The following is a 12,627-nucleotide window of genomic DNA, read 5'->3' as shown; positions in this document are numbered from 1 at the left end:
ATCTTGCCTTGAGTGTGACAGGGGGCGGCGCCCCAACCCCCCAATCGGCCCTACCCTGAGGGTGGCTGAGGGTGGCATCGCAACCCCCTGATGGGCCCTGCTCTGTGCGTGACAGGGGGCAGCGCCCCAACCCCCTGATCAGCTGGCTCTGTATGTGACAGGGGTGGCGCCACAACCCCCTGATCTGCCCTGCTCTGTGCATGACAGGGGGCGGCGCCCCAACTCCCCAATCGGCCCTGCTCTGAGCCCGACCAGGGGCTGCGGGGCAGGCACCTAGGGATTGGGCCTGCCCTCTGCCACCCGGGAGCGGGCCTAAGCCAGCAGGTCGTTATCTCCCGAGGGGTCCCAGACTGTGAAAGGGCACAAGTTGGGCTGAGGGATACCCCCCCCACCAGTGCACAAATTTTTGTGCACTGGGCCTCTAGTCTATATATATAAAAGACTAAGTGACTGTCTGACCATCCAAACGGTAGCTATGATACCCACTGATCACCAGGGGGCAGATGCTCAATGCAGGAGCTGCTGAGCTGTTGTGACTTGGCAGCGGCAGTTCTCGGGTGATGCACTCTGGAACCAGAGAGGAGGGACCCCGATTCCGGGGTGTGTCACCTGAGAACCGTCCTCTCACAATCCAAGACCACTTGGGGCACTTCACCTGTCGGAGGGACCCCGCTCACTCTGCAAGACGCCCTTCGAACCATGGTACTGCCCCAGGTGTAGCTGGTTGGGGAGGGACTGTGGGAGGTTGGCTCCAGGGCTTGGCTGGCCTGTCTCGCCCAGTCCTGCCCTGCCGACCACCTTCTAATTAATTTCCTTTCAATGTGCACGAATCTGTGCACAGGGACACTAGTATAGAATAAAATAGGTGATTAAATACTCCTTATTGAGTAAATGTAAACAACCTACCTAATAAAGTGGTAATATGCAAATTAACCCTCACGCCCTCACAAGATGGCTGCCTACGACCAGGCTGGCAGGGGGGTTAGTGATGGATGACCAAACAACTGAACAAGCAGGCTGCGTGGGGCAACCAGGCTGGCAGGGGGGTTAGTGAGGGACAACCAAATGACTGGGGGGGGGGGGGGGGGGGGGGGGGGGGGGGGGGGGGGGGGGGGGGGGGGGGGGGGGGGGGGGGGGGGGGGGGGGGGGGGGGGGGGGGCAGTTAGGAGCAACCAGGATGGCAGGAAGGGGGTACAGTTGGGGGCGACCTGGCCGGCAGCGAGGGGCAGTTAGTGGCGATCAGGCCGTCATGCAGAGGCAGTGAGGGGTGATCAGGCTGGCAGCAGGGGGCAGTTAGGGGCGACCAGGCAGGCAGGCAGGTGAGCGATTAGGAGCCAATGGTCTAGGATTGTGAGAGCGTGATGTATGATATTAATCACCACTTGTAGCACTGTGCACAGCTCTGTGCAAAGCATGCAAATATTTATGAGTAAATGAACTTGTTGAATTAATGAATGGATAAGACTTTTCTGACACAAAGTGCATTGGTGGGTTAACATTTATAAATCCACTAGAGGCCCGATGGATGAATTCATGCACCAGTGGTCGGAGCATCTGCACCCTGGTGGTCAGTGCATGTCATAGCGACTGGTTGACCGGTCAACTGTCTGCCCCCTGGTGGTCAGTGCACGGTATAGCGAGTGGTTGAGTGGCCTTAGTATATCATTAGCATATTACGCTTTGATTGGTTGAACAGCCTACCAGTTGACCGGACACTTAGCATATTAGGCTTTTATTATATAGGATTGCTTCTTGGAAAACAGAATAATGTGCCAAATATTCACTCACAGTCATTGTACAATGTTTTTAACAGATATCTTCATTAACTACCATCTGTTTACATGTGCTATTCTAAATATGATTCTAGTTCCATTTCTGCAACACTTCCTGCCATTAACCTCATCTCTAGAATACTGGCTAAAATGAAGCACCTGGATTTCAGGAAAACAGACTTGAAATTCACACAACAAACTAAACTGTCATGTCAATGACAGGAATGACACATTTGGGTCTATAATGGGCCTCTAGACTACTTTTGGATTTATTTTACTTTTACCACTAAAATTCTGCCACTACATTATAGTCATTTTGAGTCTATGATAATTGAATTATGGATGAAAAAGAACTAAAGTTTTCTAACAATCTGTACAAAAGTCAGTCGTTAAATAATATCACCAGTTAGAGATTTCCTAGGTTTCTATCAACTTTATTTGGTCAAGGTATACTTCATTTTATGTGACAATTATATCCTCAAAATTCTATAAACTTAATTTTTATAAATGAAGTCATACTTTGTAATAACTCTCACCTAGGTCTGAATTCTAGCTCTTCCATTTTTCATGTGTGTGCTCCTGAGCAAGTGACTTTAAAGTCCCTCAGCTTCAGTTTCCTTCCATATAAAATCAAATAATGATACCTACATCATTTTAAGATGGTTTTGAGGCTTCCAAAGACAAAATGGGTCTCACTTAAGCATGCTCTCTGTGCCCTTCCTTTTTACCCCTTGCTACAGAGGATGTCTATTAGGACTTTGCAAGGAAAAAATAAATATTTTAGCAAAACTATGCCCCTCATTTATCTTATTAATAAATCTGGATTTTCAGGTTTTATTTAAATTTACTTACTAATTTAAGGTCTCAAATAGTACAGAGATTTAGATCTCGTATGTTAAAAAGGTGCAGATTAATAAAAATGCATTCTAAGTAAAAACTATGCAAATCAATGAAATATGCCAACGTACAAACAAATCAGCTGTAAAGGAGTCAGCAACAGAAATCTGTATTACATTTAGATCATATAATTAGGAAAATGAAAAGCAGAGCCCTCCTTCCTTTGGATAAGGCAAGAATGAAGAATCGAAAATACAAAATAGGGAATGGAAAAAGGTAAGAAATGAACAATAGGCAAAAACGAAGGCTGCTAAATTTTTATGTTCACTTAATGTATCTCACTTCTAAAATCTTAACAAATTCAAGTGAGAACCCAAATGGAAAGGGGTAAAGGCAACAATAAATTGTCAGTTGAGAACCTCAGTTTCTATCTCCTAGTTGAGGAAAAAACACTATCGTGACACAGGCAAGGTCAGACAGCAAGCTCTGCCCCAACAGAGGACACCTGGCAGCCACGTTTTGCCAAGCAAATTCTGAGAATTCTCTAGCTCCCCACTTTCTATCTAATTATAGAACTTTATGAAAACCATTCTCTCTTTTATACACATTCTGTCTTTCTCTTCCCCTCCCTCTCTCTCATATTCTTTCTCTCTAAATCCTGTGTGATGACACCACAGAAAGAGGTATGACACAGCTGATAATTTCCCCAGAAATGAATGATAAATGTGAAAAGGAAGATCTCTGCTGTGTACATCTGCACTATTCTAACAATAATAACCCCTATGTTAAGTAACAATATAACACACTTTTCCTATAGGAGTTTAAAGTATTTACAATATAGAAACCACAGTATACAAGTAGTTAAATATACATGTCAAAACCTAACTGTCCAAATAAGTGCTGGGAGGTATACATCGCAAATTAGTTTTGGAGTTCTTTTGAGGATGTCTTCAGAATTTGTGATATGTTTTATTCAACTATTCCACAAATAAGATACTTTGCTAAACTCTGGGAATGCATTATGGCACATTACTATGAAGATCATGTAAAACAGAATAGTCTTCAATTAACTATTAATAATTGATGAACAATTTAATAAATTAACAAATACTCACAAAAGCCTACTAGTACATGCCAGGTACCTTTTAGACCATGGACACACAGCATGAACAAAACAATTACTCTGCATCCATAAAAAGATGAACCATTTGAAAAGTATAAATTTCATTTTTGGAAGTGATTAAAAGTCGTACGGCACCATAAGGACTTGAGTCAAAAGGTGCCATAAAGAAAAGGACTATTTGTTGTAAAAATGATCAATCTGCTTTGAAGCTAGGAGTTTAAATGTTTTAAAAAATAAGAGCATCACTGGTATAATTATATAAACCAGTCATATAGCTTCTTTATAACTATGCCCCCCTTTCATTGTATGGATGAGGAAACAGAGGCCTAGCAAGGCTGAGTAACCTCCTATGGATACACAGGTGTCAGGTCTGGCCTCCCAAAGAGCCTTAGAAGCCTCCCTTCTAGTTAAGTGCTCTTTCTAGGAAACAACTTTTTTTCTCAAGGGCAATTGCTTTATCATTTTTGTCTGAAATATTTTACAGTATTTTTTAGCTCAGTGAGATTGACATGTAGGCACAAATGTCAGACCAGGAAAGTGAAGCAAAAATAGGTCAAAATACCCAAGTCATTAACTCAATTAATATTTGACAAAGGAAGCAAAGGGATACAATGGAGTTAAAGATAGTCTCTTCAATAAGTGGTTCTGGGAAAATTGGATAGATACATAAAAAAAAATGAAACTAGACCACCAACTTACACCATACACAAGAATAAACAACATGGATAAAAGACTTAAATGTAAGTCCTGAAACCGCAAAAAGTCTAGAAGAAACCACAGGCAGCAAAATATCAGACATCTCTCATAGCAATATGCTTGCTAATACATCTGCTAAGGCAAGGGAAACAAGTGAGAAAATAAACAAATGGACTGATCAAAATAAAAAGCTTCTGCACAGCAAAAAGAAACCGTCAACAAAATGAAAAGGTAACCCATTGTATGGGAGAACTTCTTTGCAATGATACATCTGATATGGGTTTAATCTCCAAAATATACAAGGAACTCATACAACTTAACAAAAGGAAGACAAACAAATGGGCAAAGAACCCAAATAGACACTTCTGTAAAGTGGACATACAGAGAGATGGTCAAGAGACATATGGAAAAATGCTCAAAGTCACTAATCATCAGAGAGATGTAAATTAAAACAACAGTGAGGTATAACCTCACACCTGTCAGGATGGCTATCACCAACAAATCAACAAATGAAATGTGCTGGCGAGGATGTGGAGAGAAGGGAATCCTAGTACACTGCTGGTGGGAATGCAGACTGGTGCAGCCACTGTGGAAAACAGTATGGAGTTTCCTCAAAAAGTTAAAAATGGAACTCCCAGTTGACCCACTGATCCCACTTCTAGGAATATATCCTAAGAAGCCAGAAACACTAATCAGAAAGAATATATGCACCCCTATAGCAGCACAATTTACAATAGCTAAAATCTAGAAATAGCCCAAATGCCCATCAGATGAGTGGATAAAAAAGCTATTACACATTTATACCATGGAATACTATGCAGCTATAAAAAAGAAGGATCTTTTACCCTTTGAGACAGCATGGAGGGACCTGGAGGGTAATATGCTAAGCGAAATGCCAGAGAAAGACAAGTATCACATGATTCTACTCATATATGGAATCTAATGAACAAAATAAACTGATGAACAAAATAGATCCAGAGACAGACCGGATAAATTGGAACCCTTATACGTTTCTGACGAGAATGTAAATTGGTGCTGCCTCTTTGGAAAACAGTTTGGCAATTCCTCAAGACATAGGTACCATATGGCAGGTATATACACAAGAAAATTGAAAAAATTCGCATCCACACAAGAACTTGTACATGAATGTTCATAGTAGCCAAAAAGTGAAAACAGCTCAAATGTCCCAAGGAACAGACTGACGAATCTCAGAGGGAAGGGGAGGGGAAGAGAGGTGGGTAGAGAGAGATGAACTGAGAACTTATATGCATATATGCATAATTCATGGACACAGACAACAGTGTGGTGAAGGCCTGGGAGGGGGGAGTGCAGGGTGGAGGGGATCAATGCACTAGAGAACTTCAAGAAGTAAGATGTCTGAGGCTTTCATAAGTTGTATTGTTAATAATGTAACTTCCTACCTGATATATTCTAAAAGGGATGTAACGAAATCCACTTTCTTCTGCTGGATATTCCATGAGTTTCCGATTGATGGCCCAAAACTGGTCAAATCTGTCTGTAACGATAAATTATTTATTAAAAGTGAACAACATTATAATTTAATACCTCACATGAAGAGATGAAAGTTGTTAAACTTCTACCTCTTAGAAATTTCTGAAAGGGTATTATTTATATATATGATTTTTTCCCGTAAGTTTATATTTCTATAACTAAACACAAAGATATAAAATTAATTTTCTACATTATTGCTTCCTCTTCCTAGGTAGACATTTGTCTCATAAGAAAAACCCTAAACAGATTATGACTGGGATACCCCATCAGACTGGGATGAATATCTTGATTTCCTTTGTTCTACTCCTACTATCTAAACTATAAAGGCAACCGCTTCAAGTGACCTGAATTTTAGCCAGAACTTGCTTTAAGAAATGAAGTCAAAATACCAAACATAGTTAACATTAAACAGCAAAAAAATATAAAATTATAGGAAATGCTTTGAAACAAATGTGAACTAATTAAACAACACCTTAAAAATTTTTTCAGGTTTAATTTTTTTTTAAAAACCCACTTTACTGAGATATAATTCAAATACCACAAAATTCATCCTTTTAAAGTGCACGACTGAGTGTTTTTTAGTATATTCAGAGTGAAGCAACCATTGGCAATATCTAATTTCTGAAAATTTTCATCATCCCAGAAAGAAATACATACCCATTAATAGTTATTCCCTTTCCCCATCCTCCTTGCTCTGGAAATCACTAATCTCTATTCTACTCCAAAAATTTTACATAAATGAAATCATATAAGATGCAGTCTTTTGCATCTGTTCTCTGCCCCCCCCCCCCCCCCCCCAGACTATGTTTAAGGTTCATTTATGCTATAGCATAAATGCTATAGCATCTATCAGAACTTCATTCGTTTTTATGGCCAAATAATATTTCATTGTATGGAGATATCACACTTTGTTTACCCATTCATCAGTTCATGGGACATTTGAGCTGTTTTCACTTTTTGGCTACTATGAACATTCATGTACAAGTTCTTGTGTGGATGCGAATTTTTTCAATTTTCTTGTGTATATACCTGCCATATGGTACCTATGTCTTGAGGAATTGCCAAACTGTTTTCCAAAGAGGCAGCACCAATTTACATTCTCGTCAGAAACGTATAAGGGTTCCAATTTATCTACATCCATGCCAATACTTGTTATTGCCCATCTTTTCTATTATAGTCATCCTAGTGGGTGCAAAGTGATATTTCCTTATAGTTTTGATTTCCATTTCCCTAGTGACTAATTATGTTGAGCATCTTTTCATTTGTTTACTAGCCATTTATATATCTTCTTTGGAGCAGTGTCCATCAAATCCTCTGTCCCCTTTTTATATATGAGAGTTCTTTATGTATTCTGGATACAAGTCCCTTATCTGATAAAGGATAAGTAAATTACCCCCCCCCCGCCCCTGCATTCTGTACATTGTTATTTAACTCACTGAGAATTTTAGCTTAAATGATTTTTCTCTCAGAATCAAATCTCTGTAAAGCAAATAGCTCCAGAATTTCAGATCAGTTTGGTATTAAAGCATATTCTCCACTACTAGATTCGTCTCAATCCAATCTACTGGCAATCTATTCATCCTGCTTATGCCATCAAAATTGTTTTAAAAAATAAAGTTTAGTTGTTTCTTCTGATATCCATGGTCCAAAAGACTGTGTCAGGCTCTAGGCCAGTGGTCGGCAAACTCATTAGTCAACAGAGCCAAATATCAACAGTACAACGATTGAAATTTCTTTTGAGAGCCAAATTCTTTAAACTTAAACTATATAGGTAGGTACATTGTTATTAACTTAATTAGGGTACTCCTAAGGCTTAGGAAGAGCCACACTCAAGGGGCCAAAAAGCCGTATGTGGCTCGCGAGCCGCATTTGCCGACCACGGCAGTCTAGGCCTTCTCTAGAGTGATACTACACTAAGACTGACAGCACATGGAATTTAGAATCCAGTTAGTTCTTTGCAATTTTACAAATAACAACTATTTGTTCAGATTGTTATAATTTAATGCAGAACCAAGACCAGACGCTTGGTTTTCTGATTCAAAGTTCACAACCATTTCAACAGCTGCAACCACAAAACTGTATCATAATGTTAAGAGGAGCTCCTTTGACCACAGTCCTTTCATTTATGAATCAATTATTCTTTTAATGCTTTTTAAAAAATTACTTTTTTGTCTGGCCAGTGTGGCTCAGTGGTTGAGCATCAACCTATGAACAAGGAGGTCAGGTCACGGTTCGATTCCCAGTCAGGATACACGCCCAGGCTGCTGGCTTGATCCCCAGTAGGAGCGTGCAGGAGGCAGCCAATCAATTATTCTCTCTCATCATTGTTATTTATTTCTCTCCTCTCCCTTCCTCTCTGAAATAAATTAAAAATGTATTTTTAAAAGTATTTTTTTCCATTAAGTACTAAGCAAAAATGTAATAGCTAAATAAAATGATTCTTCTTGCACACCTGAGATTTTACTCACTGCTCATCATTTATGATCTCTAGCACCTATCTACAATAATGCATGCATAATATATGTTCTTGAGGCAAAGAGCAAATAATAGAATACTATGTACAGAACTTCTCACTGAAAATTTTGGGTTCTAATCCTAGGTTTGCAACTAAACAGCTACGTGACCAGAAAGAAATCAACTGAAAAGTCTACCATAATTCACTTAAAGATAAATCAAGGAATTAGATTAAATAGCTTCTAATGCCTCTCCTGAAAATAAAATTTTATAATTATTTAAGATACCCTCTTTTATTAAAATAGAACCTGTTAAAAACCACAAGAAAAACATTATAGTAAAATGAAGATTTATATTATTTTTAATAGGAAAAAACCCCACCAAACATGGGTTAAAGCAGTCATTCTTAACCAGAGAAGATTTTGCTCCCTGGTACACCAAACATGGGTTAAAGCAGTCATTCTTAACCAGAGATTTTGCTCCCTGGTAGATCTGGAGACATTTTTGGTTGTCACAACTATAGTCCAGGGATGCTGCTACACACCACACAATGTGCAGGACAGCACCCTACAAACAAGAATTATCTGACTCAAAATGTCAATAGGGTCAAAGGAAGGAAAGCAAATACAAACATACAATAAAAAGTACAGAAAGGTTATTAACAAACAAGTTTTTATGTACTTATATAGCAAAAAAAAAAAATCTGGAAAAGCAACATTATTGTGTCCATTATCAATTTAATGACAACTCTAAATTCACCCTTCAACATATGCAGTGCCATAATGGACACCATTTCTTTAAGCGTCTCTACTGTGATGAGCACATCAAGCTTTCCTATTATAAGGTGCTGAAAGGACACTGTAAGAAAAAGGGGCTCCTGACTATAGGCACATGAAGGCCCCTTGCCCTTATCAGCACCCTGATTTCCTGTGGAGGCCCATCTGGGTGACTCCTCTAAGGTTTCCCACAGAGCTACCACTCCCTCTGCATGCACAGGACACTTGTTACTGGTGGCCTGCACTCCACATTGTACTGATTGTCCAGTGAATGCAGACCAGCTCTAATCTGGGAAAAATAACCAATTTTCCACTAATCCAGGGGGGCATCTCTACCTTTTCCAACAAGTTCTAAACCCAGCCTTGGAAAGGGGCTCCTTGTAAGTGTGACCTTCTTCCCTTAATCCTAGGGTATCATATATAGTCATATCTTTTGAAAAAACTGAAGAATAAAAGTGGCAATTTTAAAATTGATGAACAAAAACATATCCAGAGACAGAGAAGCATCGATCAGACTGTCAAACATCAGAGGGAAGACAGGGGAAGGGGGAGAGATCAACCAAAGCAGCGGTCGCCAACCTGTGTTCCATGGACCACTGGTGGTCCATGAGGTCTGAAAGGTTGGCGACCGCTGAACCAAAGGACTTGTATGCATGCATATAAGCATAACCAATGGACACAGACATTAGGGGGGGTGAGGGCACGAGCGGGGGGGTGGAGGCAATGGGGGGGATAAGGACACATATATAATACCTTAATCAATAAAGAAAAATAAAAAAGTCCAGTATACTTAAAAAAAAGTGGCAATTTTAAAGAATGTATCTATATTTTCATTTGAGTTTTATGAGAGTTAAGAACTGAAGGTGGGTTTTTAACATTCTCACACCACAAATAATGTATGTATCTACAAGCTCCCACAGGAGACATGGAGGACATCTATGGGCCTGCTACTCAGCCTCATTCAGTAATGTAGTTGTCGCTGGCTGAAACCCTCAAACTATAAAAAAGGGGTAAAATGGCCTCCACATGCACACACTATCCACTTCCTGCTCTTTAATGCCTGTAATGTCAAAAAACAGATTTATTGCACCCCCCCAAAAAAGTATCAGATCATGACAGTCCATAATACACAAATGTTAAGCTTTTCTTTGAAGAGAAAAGCAAATGGTTGAACATCACAATGAAGGGACCCTGCTCTTCACAAAATTTGCATTTACCAACATTACTATTCAAATTACTACAAGTGGTAGTGTATGTATGGTATTTAGTATTTTTGACCTGAAACTTTCAAAATATGTAACAGACATCATATCTAATTATAGACTTATTTGAATTAATTTATTCATATGTAATATGTTAAATATTTTTGAAAAGCAAAATAGGAAGGGGAAAAAGAAATAGCAATTACTGGGCCCGGCCGCAGTGGCCCAGTGGTTAACCGTTGACATAAGTACCAGGAGGTACAAGGTTCAATTCCCCGGTAGGCACATGCCCAGGTTGTGGGCTTCATCCCAAGTAGGAGGCATGCAGGAGCTACCAATCAATGATTCTCTCTCACTACTGATGTTTCTATCTCTCTCTCCCTCTCCCTTCGTCTCTGAAATCAATAAAAATTTATTAAAAGAAAAAAGAAACAGCAATTACTGGTAGGGTACCTAACGCAGATGTGTTAAAAAAGTGACCTGTATCTTCAAACTCATTTGTCTTCTGAGTCTAATAAATTCAGAGAATCTTATGTTACCAGGACAGTTAGGCTGAATCATGGCAAGCAGCAGCATACCCACTGGTGCTTAGATGCTGCTCAACAGAAGTACACCATACATTTCTATGAGACCATCTGCTTGAGGCTTAAAGTTACTGAGAAATATCTTTGGGGAGGCCCTAACTAAAGCAAAGAAGTCTTGAAAGACTTCAAGGCCCCATGAAAATTCATCATGAAGACAGAGGAGGCAGGGCTAGCGGACTGGCCTCTACATTAAGGCTCAGAGGAGTGCCAATCCTGGAGAAGGCTAATCCTTAAATACTGTATATAAACACTCATCTTGCAGTAGAGTTGTACCCTAGGGAATTGGTTGTTTGAGTGAATCAAGAGAGCAATAAAATCTGCATCCCAGGAAAATCCTGACCTGGACTATCATTGTCTCTGAATATGATGTTTATCTACTCCTGTGCTGTAGTCTAGAAAATTGGAGTCAAAGGCAGTAATCAGTATATATATTTTATAGTGCAATTAATTCTCTCTGTATTCACTGTTATAACTTTCATCTAAACCACTATCATCTCTCAACTAAAGCATTGTACAGCCTACTAATTGATCTCTGCCACTCCACTTATATCTCTACACAGCATCCAGAATGTGCTTTTAAATAAACTGAATCAGATCATTAATGAATAAATTTCCAAACACTTTTCTAATGAGTCATAAGGAATAATGCTTTATGATGTACTTTAATAATATGGTTATTTCAAATTTCATATTAGAATCATTATTTTAAAAGACAATCTACAGTACCTCCTTTATGCCTGCAACTGGGGCAGGTTGGCCCCCGCCCAAACTCTGCATGCAAGCAACCATCTATAATAATAAAAGTGTAATATGCTAATTAGACCGGATGTCCTTCCGGATGAAGCCGGGGCTTGCGAGGGAAGCCTGGGTCCTGGATGCATGGATCCTGGGTGCCTGCCGGCAGCCGGAGGGAAGCAAGCCCGGGTCCCGGATGACAGAGGGAAGCCGGTGCCGGCAGTCAGGGGAAGGAAGGCCTACTCTTGCATGAATTTCGTGCATTGGGCCTCTAGTCTATATATATAAAAGGCTAATATGCTAAGTGTGCTTCCCACTGTCCGACCAGTCGCTATGATGTGCACTGATCATCAAGGGGCAGATGCTCAACACAGGAGCTGCCGTGATGTACACTTGCCATTTACAGAGAAACGGCAGCACGGACCTGGCTGACAAAGCAACACTCGGCTTCCCCGAAGTGGGACACAGGCCCTGCCACCACCCAGAGTGACAGTCCACCAAATTGCAGCTGCTGCTGCTGAAACCCCATGGCCAGCCCAGAAACGGTCGCCTTGGGCATCGGGTAATGATGTAATGTAGCAACGCCTGGCTTCCTCTCCCTAGCAATTAGCCTCTTTGCAATTTCTTCAGCCCAGGAACATGACTTGCTTTATACTCAGATGGAAACATTTACACTTTAACCAAATGTCTGTGAAGCGTCTTCCCGTGCCTCATCTCATTTGATCCTCAAAGAAGACCTGGAGTAAGTAGATAGGAGACTTGGTGGAATCCTATTTTCTTTTCATTAGCCGGAAAACAGAGATTTAGAAACCTTAGAAACTTGACCTGACTGAAAAGAAGTAATAAATGGTGGTCCTTGAAAATGACTTCAGGTTTTCTCACTGCACAGAATATAGTCAAACACTGCTGCAGTTAAATATTTTACCCTTTGTTCTC

General features: G+C 40.2%; 1 protein-coding gene across 3 annotated transcripts in view; it reads right to left on the bottom strand.

Moving 5' to 3' along the window:
• Positions 1 to 12,627, bottom strand: part of ATG5 (autophagy related 5) — a 159,548-nt gene that overhangs the window by 87,772 nt on the left and 59,149 nt on the right. For all 3 annotated transcript variants that reach the window (XM_014531355.1, XM_005883792.2, XM_014531356.1), the window contains one exon: positions 5,850 to 5,944. In XM_014531355.1, coding sequence (XP_014386841.1) covers positions 5,850 to 5,944 — 95 coding nt within the window. The remainder of the gene's footprint in view (positions 1 to 5,849; positions 5,945 to 12,627) is intronic.

Source organism: Myotis brandtii, unplaced genomic scaffold (genome assembly GCF_000412655.1).
Source record: "Myotis brandtii unplaced genomic scaffold, ASM41265v1 scaffold8, whole genome shotgun sequence".
NCBI lineage: Eukaryota > Metazoa > Chordata > Mammalia > Chiroptera > Vespertilionidae > Myotis > Myotis brandtii.
Note: the sequence above shows the minus strand (reverse complement) of the source record. Positions and strands in the feature narration are given on the sequence as shown.